The sequence below is a fragment of the Spermophilus citellus genome (genome assembly GCF_964194105.1).
Source record: "Spermophilus citellus genome assembly, chromosome: 10".
NCBI classification, from domain to species: Eukaryota; Metazoa; Chordata; class Mammalia; order Rodentia; family Sciuridae; genus Spermophilus; species Spermophilus citellus.
The window spans coordinates 132008006-132022452 of record NC_138197.1 but is presented as its reverse complement, the minus strand read 5'-3'; the positions used below and the strand labels follow the sequence as shown (position 1 = coordinate 132022452).

Sequence of the window (14447 nt, the reverse complement as noted above, 5' to 3'; positions counted from 1 at the left end):
GTTTTCGGCAGACACAACATCTTTGTTGGTATGTGGTGCTGCGGATCGAACCCAGGCCACACGCATACCAGGCAAGCGCGCTACCGCTTGAGCCACATCCCCAGCCCAGTTCTAATTTTTCTAAAAAAATATTTTGTAGCTGTAGGTGAACGACAGCATGCCTTTATTTTATTTGTTTATTTTCATACAGTGCAAAGGGTCAAACCCAGTGCCTCACACATGCCAGGCAAGGCTCTGCCACTGGGCTACAGCCCCAGCCCCTTTCAGCTCTAATTTTATTTATTTGAGTTTTCTCTATCTTTCTTTTGGTTAGTTTCACTAAAGTTTTGTCAATTTTATTTTCAAAGAACCAACCCTGTTTTGTTGCTCCCTTGTACTGTTCTTTCAGTCTCTATTTCACTTATTTCTGCTCTAATTTTTTATTATTTCTTTCCTTCTACTGATTTGGGGTTTGATTTGTTCTTGTTATTTCTGAGACCTCGAGATGCATTGTTAAATTACTTACTTGAGATATTTTTTGTTATAGGCACTCATTGCTATAAACTTCCATTGTAGGGCTTTTTATCTGTGTCCTAGAAGTTCTGATATGTTGTGATCCCATTTCTATTGTTTAAAGGAATCTTGAATTCCCCCACTTCTTCAGTGACCTGTTCAGTTAGTAGTGTGTGGTCTAATCTCCCTGTATAATTTCTGAAATTTCTCTTGCTGTTGATTTCTAATTTAATTCTATTGTGATCAGATAAGATGCAATCAGTTATTTCAGTTTTTGAATTTATTGGACTTGTTTTGTAGTCTGAAATATGGTCTATTTTGGAAAAAGTTCCATATGCTAATTAAAAGTACGTATATTCTGAAGCTGTTAGATGAAACATTCTGTTAGTCCTGTAACATGTCTGTCAAGTCCTCTGATCTACAGTTCAATGTAACTGATGCTTCTTGGCTGATTTTTTTGTCTATTGGTGGGAGAGAGGTAGTGAGGTCTCCCACTATTATCAGATTTGGGCCTGCTTCTCCCTTATCAGAGTCGTCGTCTGGCAGTCACGGCACATATATTTAGGATCCTTAGATTTTCTTGATGAACTTTTCCCGACCTTTTAGTCTCTTCCCATTTTCGTCTTGGAGGCTGTTTTGTCAGAGACAAGCCTGGCTGTCCCTGTCACTTGGGATCTCATTTGCATGGAGTGTTATCTCCTTTCACTTTCAGTCTGTGTCCGTCTGCAGTGAGGCGAGTCTCTCTGCAGCACCTATTGGTATGCCTTGTTTTATGATCCATTCAGCTCGAGTCTTTGAACTGGAGAATGAGACCATTTGCATTCAGTTATTATTGAAAGGTCTGTGTTGTTCCTGTCCTTTTCTTGTTTCTTCTGGTTGTTTTGAACATTCTTGGTGAGTTTGGTGGCGTCTGTGTCGTTCCTGTTTGATGATTCCCTGGTTTTCACCTGCAGGCCTACTCTTCAGTGAGGTCTACTGTCTTCGTGAGCTGTGACGACCACCCTCCCTCTCCTGGGCGTCTTCCTAGTGCTGGTCTGGTAGCCATGGATTCCTTAGTTCATGCTTCTCTTGGAACGTCTACTTCTCCTTCAGTTCTGAGTAGGGCAATCTTGGTTGGTAGTCATTTTCTTTCAGGACTGAAATAGATCGTTCCATGCTCTCCTGGCCTTCAGGGTCTCTAATGATAAATCTTCTGTTGGTCTCATGGGTCTGCCTTTGAATGTGACTTGGTGCTCTCCTACAGATTTTAATATTCTTTCTCTGTCCTATCAGTTAACATGGCAATTTAATATCTTGTGGTCAGGTTCTTTTCTGCTGTGTCCATTTGGAGTTTTGAATGTCTCCTGTACTTCAATGTCCATGTCTTTCCCAAGATTTGGGAGATTTTCCTCTATTATGTCATGGACTAGGTTTTCTGTGCCTCCAGTCTGTATGCCATTTATGAAACATTGTGTCTTTTATGGTGTTCCTATTGAGTCTGTGTCACTCATTGTCCCTTTTTTTCCTTTATTTTTGTATGAGTGTAATATTTCATCACAATGGTCTGTAAGCTCTGATATTCTTTCTTTTGCTTGACCTGGTCGGTTGGGAAGCTTTCAACTGAGTTTTTCATCTGGCTAATTAAGCTTTTGATTTACAAGATTTGTTTGGTTCTTTTTCAAAATTTCTACCTTTTTTACTGAATTTCTCATTCATATCCTGCATCGTCTTCCTTGATTCATTCAAGTGTTTACCTGTATTCTCTTGGAATTCAATGATCTTTTTAAAAACTATTCTTTTGAATTCTTTTTCCAGCACTTCATTCACTTCTATGTCTATGGAATCTGTTATTGTAGAAAAATGAACTTTACGAGTCATATTGCCTTGTTTTTCCATATTTCTTGAGTTTCTGTGCTATTTATGCATCTTTGGGATGGATCTCTCTCCATTTTTATGCAAGGGCCTTCTTAGTGAGGGCCTCCCCTTGACACTGTGTCTTGGGGTGTCGTCTGTCGTGTAGGGTTGAATTGATTCCAGTTACAGTGTGATCTCCCTGTGGCTGTGACGGGTGGGTTTCGACACAACGTGAACCGTATTAGAGTACCACAGGAGTGGGGTCCCTCTGGTAATTCAGGCAGGTGGGACATAGAAGAGTGTTTGGGATGCGCACCGTGTTACTTAAAAATTATAGGACTCAACTTGTATAGGGCAAACGCCTCCATGACAGTCGCACGAATTGTGTTATGGCGTTGAGTTGAGGATGTGTATCTGGCAGTGACAGTGACAGCTCTACCTACAGGATTCGAGAATGGAATGGACAAAACTAGGCTCATTCTGAAACAGAGGACATGGAATCACCATTTTATGTGGCACAAGGACACAGGAACTTCACTCTCAAAAGTATTTTAAAACTGCACCATGAAAGTACTTTCACATCATCTTGACCAAGTCTCCAGTTTGTTTCATCTTCTAGTTTTCCTTCTGTCTGCTCTTTCTGGGCTGCGCCCAATATGAAGTTCTGCCCCTTATGTCCCTCACATGACCAGGGCCGCCTCTCCTAGACCCTGTCCTCAATGGAGTGGACTGGCTATGCTGCTGGCCAGGCCACCTAGTTCCAGAACAAAGCTCTGCGTGGCCCACTGAGCCAGCCAGCTTTTGGAGCTGCCTTGTGGACCCAGGAGCATGGAGCAGGATCTGGGCTAGACACCCAGTGTGTACCAGCTGGGGAAGAGGGGGACACGCTGCCAGGCTCTGGCTTCCCCACCCTCCACCAGCTCGTATAGTCCTGAGCCCCCTTTCTCAGAAGCCACCTTTCCCTCAGAGTTGTGTGCCCCTCACACACACTGCTGCTCCTCTTCCTCTCCCTGTAGTCTGCCTGTTATGCAGAAGAGACCAGCCTTCTGCCCCATATGCTGCTGTTGTCCTGTGGAGCCCAGGGACTCTGAAAACCAACTCCGGGGACCTGCCCAGCCTCGCCCTTCCATGCTTTGATGTAGTCAGCACATACTTACTGACTTTGCACCAGACTCAGTGCTAGCCAAGATCAGTCTGATCCTTGCCTCGTGGTCCTCACAGACCAGTAGAGTTGATCACCATGAGCAATAAAGCAGGTTATTCACAGCACAAACCAGTGAGCAGGCTGCTGGTGTGGCCAGCAGCTGGGTCACCTCGCCCTGAAACACATCCCTCCCCCACCTCCCTGTTGGTCACATCCCAGTGGTCTGTGTGGTGACGTTCTGGATAGGCGCTTCTAACAGGCATGAGGTGGCACCTTATTGTTGTTGGAATTTCCGTTTCCTTGATGACACGTGAGGTGGAGCATCTTTTCGTGTGCTTATTTGTCATCTATGTGTCTTTTCCGTGAGGTGTTTGTGAAGGTCTTGTTTCAGCCAGCTGTTTCGCCACTGTGAGCAAAGGACCCAACCAGCACCGTCACAGAGGAGGAGAGCTTTGAGGGCTTCTGGTTTCAGAGGTCTTAGTCCACAGAAGGCCAGCTCCATTCCTGAGGGCTGGAGGTGAGGCTGAGCATCATGGTGGGAGAGTGTGGCAGAGGGAAGCAGCTCATGGTGATCCAGAAGCAGAGAAGGAGGTCTGCACTCTCCAGATACAACTGTACACCCCAAAGCCACGCCTCAGTTCCCACCTCCTCCAGCCACACCCACCATTCAGTTAGCGCCCAGTTACTCCTATCAGGGGGTTAACTCACTGATTGGGCAAGGCTCTTACAACCCAATCACGTCTCCTCTGACCCTTCATGCACTGACTCACACTTGAGCTTTTGGGGGACACCTCACATCCAAACCCTAACAGGGCTTAGCCCTTTTGTAAGTTGAATTGTTTTGGATAATAGTCCTGTCTTAGATAAGGTCTGTTCCAAATTCTTCCTCCCAGGGTGTGGTTCGGTTTTTGTTTCCTGGCAGTGTCTTTCACTGAGCAGAGTCTTTAATTCTAGAGAAGTCTGACTCATCAATTCTTCATGTATTATATTTTTCTGAAAGTTACTGCCAAACCCGGTCACCCAGGTTTTCTCTGATATTTTTCATCTGTTATTTCTTAGGTGTTTTAATTTGGGGCTCTACAGTGAGGCCCGTGACCCCATCTGAACCGTCTCTTGTGGGGGGTGGAAGGCCTGGGCTATCCTGTGGTTCCGGACTGCTTGCTGGGAAGCGCTTTTCTCCGTCGTTGTGCCTTTGCCCCTTTGCCAAGGACCAGCGGATGGTTTTTATGAGGGTCTGCTCCAGGGCCTCCATCCTGTTCCAGGACCACTTTGTCCTTCTGCGACACCACCCTGTCCTGACGTCTGCAGCTCTGCAGTACACCTCCAGTTGGACCCGTCACTGCTCCAGCTCTGGCCTTCCGCTTCAGCGTCGCATGGGCTATCCTGGGTCTGTTGCCTCTCCGTATGAACCCTTAGTCAGTTCTTTATCCATGTCTTCCTGGGGTTTTAATTGGACTGTATTGAACCTCTGGATCAAGTTGGGAGGAACTGACATCTTGATGAAATCGAGACTTCCCATCCATAGGAGCATCTCTCCATTTATTTAGTTCTCTGATTTCTTTCATACAGATCTTGTATGTATTTTGGTAACTTTTTAGCTAAATATCTCATTCTGGGGGGTCCTAATGTAAAGAGTATTGTGTGTTAATCTCCAATTCCAGTTGCTCATTGCTGCTATTTGGGAAAGTGACTGACTTTTGTATATTAACCTTGTATTGGGCAACATCGGTTCATTGCTCATGAGTTACAGGAGGTTTCTTTTTGTCAATTCTTTTGCATCTGCCACATAGAGTCATGTCATCTGTGAACAGTGTCAACTCTATTTCTTCCTTCTCAATCTGTGTACCTTTAATTTATTTCATCTCACTGTCTTAGCTAGGACTTGTAGTACGGTGTTGAAAAGCAGTGGTGACAGGGGACATCCTCATCGCAGTCCTGATCTTGGTGGGAAAGCTTCCAGTTTCCCGTCATTAAGGTGGGGCTGACTGCTGCTGTTCCACAGGTGTCTTCCATCACCAAGAGCTTTTTCTTTATTTATGGCAGGACCATGTGCTTTCTCTCCTTTTCTCCATTGTGGAGGGATTACATGAGTGGACTTTCAGGTGTTGAACCATCCTTGCACTCCAGGTTAAACCACTAGCTCACACTCTGTAACTTTACAATTGTTGGATTCAGTTTGCTGATATTTTCTTGAGGACTCTTACTTCTATGTGAAGTGAAATTAGTGTGTGGTTTCTTTCCTTGTAGGCCTTGTCTGTTGTGGTATTAGTGTGGTGCTGGTCTAGGAGTGACCAGGGGATCTTCTTTCTGATCCTGTCCCCCTGATTTTGTGGAGGTTTATGCTCATGATCATCTGCTGCAGCGAGTGGTGACTCTCTGAACCCCCATCTGTCTCTGCAGTTGGGGGCCTTGGTTTGACCCATGACCTCACTTCTCTTATAAACCTAAAAAGAGTTGTTGATTTTTCAGTTTGCTCAGATTTTTACAAGTCATTGGGACAGACTGGTGAATTCCAAGATTTTTATGTTCCAGACCTGCTGTGTGTTTTTTTTTTAAGAGGGAGGAGAGAGAGAGAGAGAATTTTTAATATTTATTTTTTAGTTCTCAGCGGACACAACATCCTTGTTGGTATGTGGTGCTGAGGATCGAACCCAGGCCGCACGCATGCCAGGCGAGCGCGCTACCGCTTGAGCCACATCTCCAGCCCATGCTGTGTGTTTTTAAAGGGATTTGAAATTCTCTTGACTTAATTTTTTTAAAGTTTGTCTTTTCATTTGTGACTCTACTGTGAAATATATAAAATGCTTGTAATTCAAATAAATTTAAAGTGGTCACCATTGGCCCACTGTCCAGGCATAGGAAAGGAATCCTGTCACTATCTTGGGCCAGAAGTCAGCACACTTTCTCTGTGAGGGGCCAGACAGTGAATACGTTTGGCCCTGTGGACCCCACAGCTCTATCACACAGACTTGACCCTTTATTGTAGCACTTGGTGCCTTCAGACTTGATATTTTCCACTCTAGTGGATGTGTAATAGTATCTGATTGCAGTTTTCATTAGCATTTTATTGGTTATTAATGAGGTTGAGCATCTTTTCATTTGTTTATTCATTAGTCAGTTTTTCTTTTTTGCAAAGTGCTTGTTCGAGAGTTTTTATAGTCTTCACACTAAGCTATATTCTTTCTTATTGGGCAATATCTTATCCCCACTGCCTTACCTCATGCCCACTGGTGACCTGGATACTCGTGTGTGTGTGTGTGTGTGTGTGTGTGTGTGTGTGTGTGGTGTAGGAGGTGGAACCCAGGGCCTCACATGTGCTGGATGAACACTCTGCTACTGAGCCACGCCCCGGCCCTGGTTAATCCTCGTCCCTAAGTGAGCTCTGATGCAAATGTCCTCTCCCAGTCTGTGCCCTGTTTTTATGCTTTTTATCTGGTACCCTTTGACAAATGCATTTTTAATATGGTCACATGTATCAACCTTTCTCTGTGGGTCTTGTGTAAGAAATCCTGTCTCCCACCCCTGCAGGCATGAAGATGTGCTCTCACAGTCTCCCCTGGGTACTCACCTGACTGGCTTCACACTGAGCTCCTGAGATCTGGACTGGACACTCAGATGTGCTAGGAGGCCTGGACCCATTTCATGTCTTGGGAATGACCTTCCCGGTGTCCCTCATTTCCTTGTAGCCTGTCTTCCCCACTATCTTCCCCCAGGCCCACTGGGTGCCTTGCTCTGTTCTGTTGGTCATTCGTCCATCCCAGCCCCACTCCACATCTTCATGGTTGCTGTAACTTATTGGTGCATCTTAGTTACTGGTGGGCATTCCTTTGACTCATCCTTTAATCAGTTTGACACATTCCATTAAAAAAAAATCTCTTGGGATGTTTGGAGAAAACGGCCTCTTTCCTATTTTGGAGCCTTCTAATTCAGGAACATAGTGTACTTCCACTTATTTTGACCCTCTTTAATACCTTTCTTCAACATGGAGGTCTTACATCTATTCACAGATTTAGTCCCCAGGCTGCATCCCTGAGGTCATGACCCTCGGTCTCCTTTCCCAGGACCTGATTGGCCTTTATTTCACCTTGATCTGAACAAGATGCCAGGTCTTGTGATGGAGACCATTCACTCACCCAGAAACAGCCCTCTTGTGCCCATCAGCCTTGTTCATGGTTTGCTCCCACCTTCTCCAGGGGGTCAGTGAGGCTCTGAAACTTAGATTAAAAGGTGTTCAGGTGGATGGGAAGAAAGCCACCTCAGATTGTCCCACATATCGATCACTGAGAGTCCTCTAAGTCATCATGCACATTTTACGTTCCTAAACACCATCTTCTAATGTTTGCAGAATTTTATAGAAACTGACAACGAGGGCAACGGCATTCTTCGTCGCAGGGACATAAAGAATGCACTCTACGGCTTTGATATTCCCCTCACACCCAGAGAATTTGAGAAGCTTTGGCAAAGGTAAGCAGTACCTGAAGGCCGGCGGTTCCCTCTGACGTCTGGGCTCACTTGCTACAACAAGCTCCTTACAAATTCCTCACTTCTCCAGAGGAAGGGTGGGTCTCGGGTCCTGTGTCCGTCTCCTTGTTCCTCATTTCCCCTGGAAAGAGCTATGGCCAGGCCAGTCTTCAGGAATGGGAAGAGCCGGAATACCCTAAGCAGCACTGCTGGACTCACAGGTCCGCGGGCCCAGGGTCCCCGGAGTTCAAGCCCATACTGTCACCATTTAGTGAAATAAGTTCCTGCCCGAAGACTTCCTCCCACACCATGCCCTGAGCTACAGGCAGTGGTAAGGGAACAAGTGGCTCCCTGTAGCCCAGAGATGGAAACCAAGTTGCAAGGCTGTTTTATGGAAAAGTAATTTGTTAGAAGAAAATAACCAAACTTTTGAAAACTTGGAGTGGTTTCCCAAAGGTCCCCTAAACTGGGAATAGTACCTAATGTAGTGCTATTTGTCAGAATGTGTTTTAGATGTAGCTGTCTGGGGACCAGGCTCTAGTTACGGTGCTCCCTGTGTAGACGGCTAAGTTCCCAGCGCCCCAACAATGTGGCTATTTCTCAGTTTAGTTTCGGATCCATCTTTGAATCACTTCCTCCTTCAGTATTTGTTAGTTGCTACTGGTATCCCCCCCAGGATGTACCGGTGTCACACGTCCGCTCAGGAGGCAGGTGCACAAAGCGGTTCCTGTCAAGGTTTGGCTTTCACCTGCTCACAGTGGAGGCTGAGTGTGGCTGAGTTTGGAACTAGGCAGCGGCTTGTGTCTAGCCTGGAAAAGCAGCTCGAAGTTATCACAAAATCCTTAGTTTTAAAAGGCCCCACCCTGGCAGAGAGCAGGTCAGGTGGTAGACGCTAAAAGCCCTGGAGGGTTGGGCAGTGTGATGACAGAGACGACCTTGAGACAGAGTTCAAGGTCAAGATGGAGATGGAGGACATACTGAGTGGGGACTGCCCAACCTGGGCAGTGGCCCAGGACCCAGGCCTAAGGGAAGGAAGGCCAGTCCCCTCACCGTCATGGTTTCTGGGTGTCATTGACTGAACACTGGCAGTGACACTCAGTGTGGCTGTGACAGCTCAGAGCTGTGGTCTAGGACAAGGGTCAGGAACCCATCTAGGGCTGCGCTGGTTCAGGTGTGAGCCTTGGACAGTGCCACCGCGTCAGGGGCCCGTGAGCGCCCCGCGCTCCCATGGTGCCAGCCATGTGTCCCACCTGGAAAGTGACAGCACACACATGTGCCTCTCCAGAGGGGATGGAGCCTTGGCCGTTCCTTGGAGGTGGACACTGTGTCGTTAGGCTGAGGTTTCTTAGATGCTACAAACATCATCATGAAATGTAAATTTTTCACCTTGTTTTAAAACTGGCTGTGGTTAGAATAATGTCCACCATTGTCAGACTGGCCTCGAATCAAGATGCTGAGTGGTTAAGGGTGACTGTTCGACAGCCAGTGTGGGGTGTGACCTCTACCCCACTTCCAGCTGGGTGCCCTTGTCAAGTTACTTGACTTCTCTGGGCCTCACTCTCCTCCCTACCACCTGGGGATGCCACCAGGCTGGGCTGGGTAACCCCCATCTCTTTGCTGGGTGGCTCGGTGGGTGAGACCAAGGTGGATGAAGAGCAGAAGTTTCCTCTCAACAGTGTCACCTGGTTTTAAGAGGTTCACCTGGAGACCCCGTGCCATGTCCCCAGGGATGGATGACGGCCCTGGCGATGAGGGTGCTGTGCCAGGTCTCCAAGCCGAGTACTTCAGGATCTTTACTTTTCAGATAGCAAATCAGCCAGCTGAGCCCTGAGAGGTTCGTAGCAGCAGGGCACCGGGGGAGGGGGCGAGAAAGGAACCTGGGAGCCGAGAAGCCGGTTGTGGTGCCCCTTCCCTCCTCCTGCCCTTCCCTCAGGGACCCCCCTCGCTGCAGGGCCAAGGCTCTGTCAGCCGCAAGTCTGCCTCTCAGCCCCGCCCAGGGGCTTGTTTTCCACTCATAAGGCAGTTCCCAGGAAGTGTTTGCAAATTAAAGCACCTATTATTTAATTTTACTTCATTAGGTGAACTACTCCTAAGCAGTGTATCATGCTGTGTCTACATTTCAAAACTCAAGTTTGTATTGATTTCGAATTTTGTTAACCACTGCCCCCTTCCATTTTTTTGTGCTAAAATACACACAATATAAAAATCATCATTATTATTATTATTCCTCTGCCACTGGGGCTTGAATCCAGACGCACTTTACCACTGAACCACGATCCCTAGCCCTTTTTATTTTCATTATTGTTTTGAGAGATGGTCTTACTAAGTTTCTCAGGTCCTCCTGCCTCAGCCTCACAAGTCACTGGGATTACGGGCATGGCCACCACGCCTGGTCCATGCATCTTGAGCATTTGAAAGAATACAGCTCTGTGGCACTCAGTGAGTCATGACAGTGTGTAGCTGTCCCCGCCATCTATCACCATCACTCTTTGTCTTGTAAAACTGAGATTCGTAAGGTGGCTTTAAGCTGGGTAGTGACGTTGGCCAGGGCAGGCTATTGACTGCCATCTCAGCGGCTCCCCAGATGGGTTGTGGCCTGGTGTAGGGGCAGGGTGGGTGATGGTGCTCCTCCCTCAGGATCATGAGGGGCCAGTGCTCGCCCCCGGGCCTGGAGCCCGTGTGCCTGGCCTGCAGAGAGGGGAGGGAGTGAGAGCAGAACGTGGCCAACATGGTGGGGCTGGGGCCAGAGAGGTGGCCATCACTCTGCCCCAAGCTGTTGGCCAGACCCACTGACAGGGCTGCACCTGTCTGAGGGAAGGCTGGGACTGGCGGTCTGCACATGTTTCCAAGGGAAGAGGCGACAGAGACGGGGAACTCAGAGTGGCATCTGCCACATGAGGAGGAGCGTCCAGGCAGAGGGAGGTCCAGGAGCACAGTCCTCAGTGTCCAGGGGGAAAATGCAAAGTGACATTTCCTACAGCGAACGAGGGTGCAGGCGGGAAGGGCTGGAAGTCTGAGGGCAATGTGGTGTCATCAGGGACCAGGGCTGCTGACTGGCCGCCGGAGCAGCAGAGGAGGGGCGCCCATAGGCCAAGAGCCCAGAGGGCAGCAGCGTGTCTCCTGCCTCCACCCTGCTACACCCCACGGCCAGGCCCAGCCAGGTGCCACCGATGCTGCCAGGGCAAATGGAGGACCTCAACCTGGGGCCTAACAGGAGCCACGGCCATTGCCCTAGTGGGTCGGCACTGGGAACCACAGCTCTGCCTCCCCCACCAGGCCGACCTCCTGGAGCCGCTGGGGGTGGCACAGAGGACGTGGGGAGGGACAAGCCAGGCCAGGGACCACCTGGCGAACACCCTCCTGGAGAGCAACGGAGGGCCACAGTGCGACTGCTCACCAACTGGGCGGCCACAAGGACAGCAAGGGACCATCAGAGAGGAGTGGCCTGCACAGCAGCTAAAGGCATCATGACGCCAAGACAGAGGGGACCTGGTCCTGAAGGCCAGGCACTTAACAGGAAAACAGGCTGGACAGGCCACTTTCTAGAAGATCACCTGGCTGCAGGGAGGGGTGACTGGCAGGAGCCAAGTCTCAGGGCCAGAGGTGAGTGAGGAGCAGTCACGGTCCAAGCAGGAGGAGGCTGTGGCTGTGTGGGCTTGTGCCAGGGGGCTGGAAGGAAGGAGCTGGCCAGAGATGCAGGAGGCGAGGATCGGCCTTCAGGAGCCCAGGAAAGAGGCTGTGCGAGGACAGCGGGTGCTCCCAGGCTGCGGCCTGTGCAGATGGTGGTCAAGCCAAGCGGCCCAAGCGCAGGGCTCTGCTGGGAGCCGGCCCCTGCACCTTGTCCCCGAGAGCCACAAAGCCTTGGGCTCTGGCCGTCCATGAGTGGCTGGTTCTGGACTGCGCGGCATCTGGAGCATAAAGATTGGTAGCAAAATGAAAACACAGACTGGACCCTGGTTTGCAGTGAGACTGCCCACTCATTTCTGAAGACAAGAAAATCCAGAAAAGCACAAAGAAAGAGGAAACCAGCAGCAACGGCAGGTCTGCTCCGCTCCTGGGGATGAGGAGGGGGCTCCGTGCTTTTTCCCTTTTTCTGCATGTCGACGTGACATCAGTTCCAGGGTCCTCGTCCTCCATTCCTCCTGGCTCCTTCCTCACCCTGCAGAGCATTTGTGGTAGTGACCGAGCCGCCGACGGGGCCTGCTGGCCGTGGGTCGTCCTAGCAGCTGGAGCCGCCTCCTCAGCCGCCCTCATAGCTGGGAGCCAGGCTGGGCCCGAAAGGAACAAGCCAGGGCCGTCTCCCTGGGGTGCCTGGTGGCACGAAGGAAGGGTGCCACAAAAATGCACCACAGAGAGGCCCCGCAGCAGGCAGCGACCCAGGACGTCAACGCAGGTTGCCAGGTGTGCGATCAGCCAGCCACGCGGCCCGCGGAGGTGTGGTCTGGTCCTTCCACGTTCACATGTGAGGGACAGTGACCCACAGTGAGCGCACGGTGGGACAGCATCCAGGTGTAAAAAGAAGAGCCGTGGACAGCTGCTTTGTGAGGAGAGGACTCGGGCTTTCAGTTAACAGGAAGTGAGGCCATTCCTGTTGCTCAGCCAAGGCCGTGTCCGGAGCCACACTCGGTGACTCGCTGGCAGACACTGGAAGGGTGAACCTAGAGGTGGTAAAAGTTGGAAGAAGTTGAGTGAATGGGTTCCTTAGCTTAGCAAAGGGAGATGGATGTGCTGTGACCAGCGGGGTGGAGCAGTGGGCCTGCCTGAGGGAGGCTGTCCTTGCAGACGTGCGCCAGGGGGCTCCTGGCGGCAGAGAACGTCCCAGAGGTCCGAGCTGTCCAGGGCTCTAGCAGTCTCTGAGGGAGCGGGGTCCCCATCTCCGGCATGGCTCTGTCTGAAGCTAGACCACCACTTGTTGGGAAAATAGAGGAAGGGTTTTGGCCCTGGATGGAGACTGGAGCAGACGGTGTCTACCCTTCCGTGGTGGCCCAGGGTTGCTGAATGTGCCCACAGGCCCGCGTGGGCGTCAGTCACTTCCTACGCTGAAGAAACGCCATTTGAGCCATGAGACTATCCTCTGAGACGGGGCCTGGGAGAATTCCTCACGTCCCAACTGCCCGAGTTACCATGTCCACCTCTGCAGCATGACTGGGTCACCAGCAGGCCATATCCACGCCTCTGACTGACCCTTACCTCTGTGGCAGTGGTGGTCAAAGCTCCTTCTGAACTTTATGAAACAAACCATCTGCAACTGAGCGTGAAGGACTGAGGCTTTCTCAGCAAAGCAAGGCAACCCATGTGAACATCCAAATCGTGTGGACGAGGGAACCGCCGTGTGTACGATAAGTGGGCAGAGTAATCTGATTATACCATAAATTAATGGCTGCTGCTGTGTGCAAACGCAGGTTTTATGGGGCCTCTGTTATGTGCACGTTTTCCCTGGCACATCTGTTGCTGAACCATTTTAAAATTCAACCTTTATAGGCAAGTTGATTTTTTTTTAAATGTTACACAAAGGATTATATAATGAAGGGTGAGGTTATGTAAGCTGAATTAACTCTCTTATTATTCACATTCATAACAATATTTTAGTTGCAATTGTGCAATCTGGTCTTCTGTTTCCTCATGATGAGAAGAGAATGTTTATGATCTTTATTAATGAAGTAATTAAGAAGTGCCTTTTCATTCAGTTCAAGTGTCATGATTTAGAGCAGGGAGCTGCACTCTCAGGAGCGCGCCATGGCGAGAGTGGGTCACCGCAGGAGAGGGGCCTCCCGGGAGCACAGCCCCTCCCCTGGTTCTGCGGCAGGAGGGTAGCGCAGCTTACGCAGAGCTGAGCCACCGGGCCCCCTGAGTGGTGAAGAGTAGGACAGGGGCCCCAGGAAACTTGCAGTCCCCAGGGACTCAGACCTGCACTTGGGAGGAAGAGGGAGGCAGATGCGGTAGAGCCCTGGGCTCTTGGTGTCTCCGAGCCTGGCTGGTGCCCGTGTGCGTTGACCCACCCCTCCTCGCCAGCTGGAGGAGCCAGGGGGTCCAGGATCATGGTGTCTAGACTAAACTAGAGGGAGGGAGGAGTCTCTGGAAGAGGCACACTGCTAGCTGGGGGCTGTCGAGGGGCGGCCGTGGACCACCTGCCGAGGGGAGTGGGGAACTAATCAGCGGGGTCTCGACCAGAGTTGCCCTGTTACCTCACTCTGGTGGCCCAAGGCCAGTGATGGTCCTGACGCAATTAGGAGAGATGCCCTTCCAGCAGCTGACCTGCACCAGCAAGCAGGACGGCCCCGGCTGGAGCCACTGCCCTCGATGGCCCTGCCTGGGTCATTGCCACCATCTGCCTCAGAAACAGGTTCTGCCAGCTCCTTTGCCGGTGGTTCCTGGGCTTTGTTTTAGAAGCAAAACCCTGAGTAAAGGCAGAGTGGTTCTCTTGTGGGGTGCAGGGAGGGGTTTGGATAAGCACAGGCCTGGGAGAGGTCTCGAGGGACCAGGAGTGCCCACTGATCCCTTAAGGACTGTACCCAGG

At 50.2% G+C, this 14447-nt stretch overlaps 1 protein-coding gene across 1 annotated transcript in view; it reads left to right on the top strand.

Moving 5' to 3' along the window:
* The window catches only part of EFCAB6 (EF-hand calcium binding domain 6), a gene marked incomplete at its 3' end in the record, with an annotated part of 193435 nt that overhangs the window by 128076 nt on the left and 50912 nt on the right, over positions 1 to 14447 (top strand). Inside the window, exon 20 of the mRNA XM_081310868.1 lies at positions 7815 to 7933. Within this exon, the coding sequence (XP_081166994.1) occupies positions 7815 to 7933 (119 nt within the window). The remainder of the gene's footprint in view (positions 1 to 7814; positions 7934 to 14447) is intronic.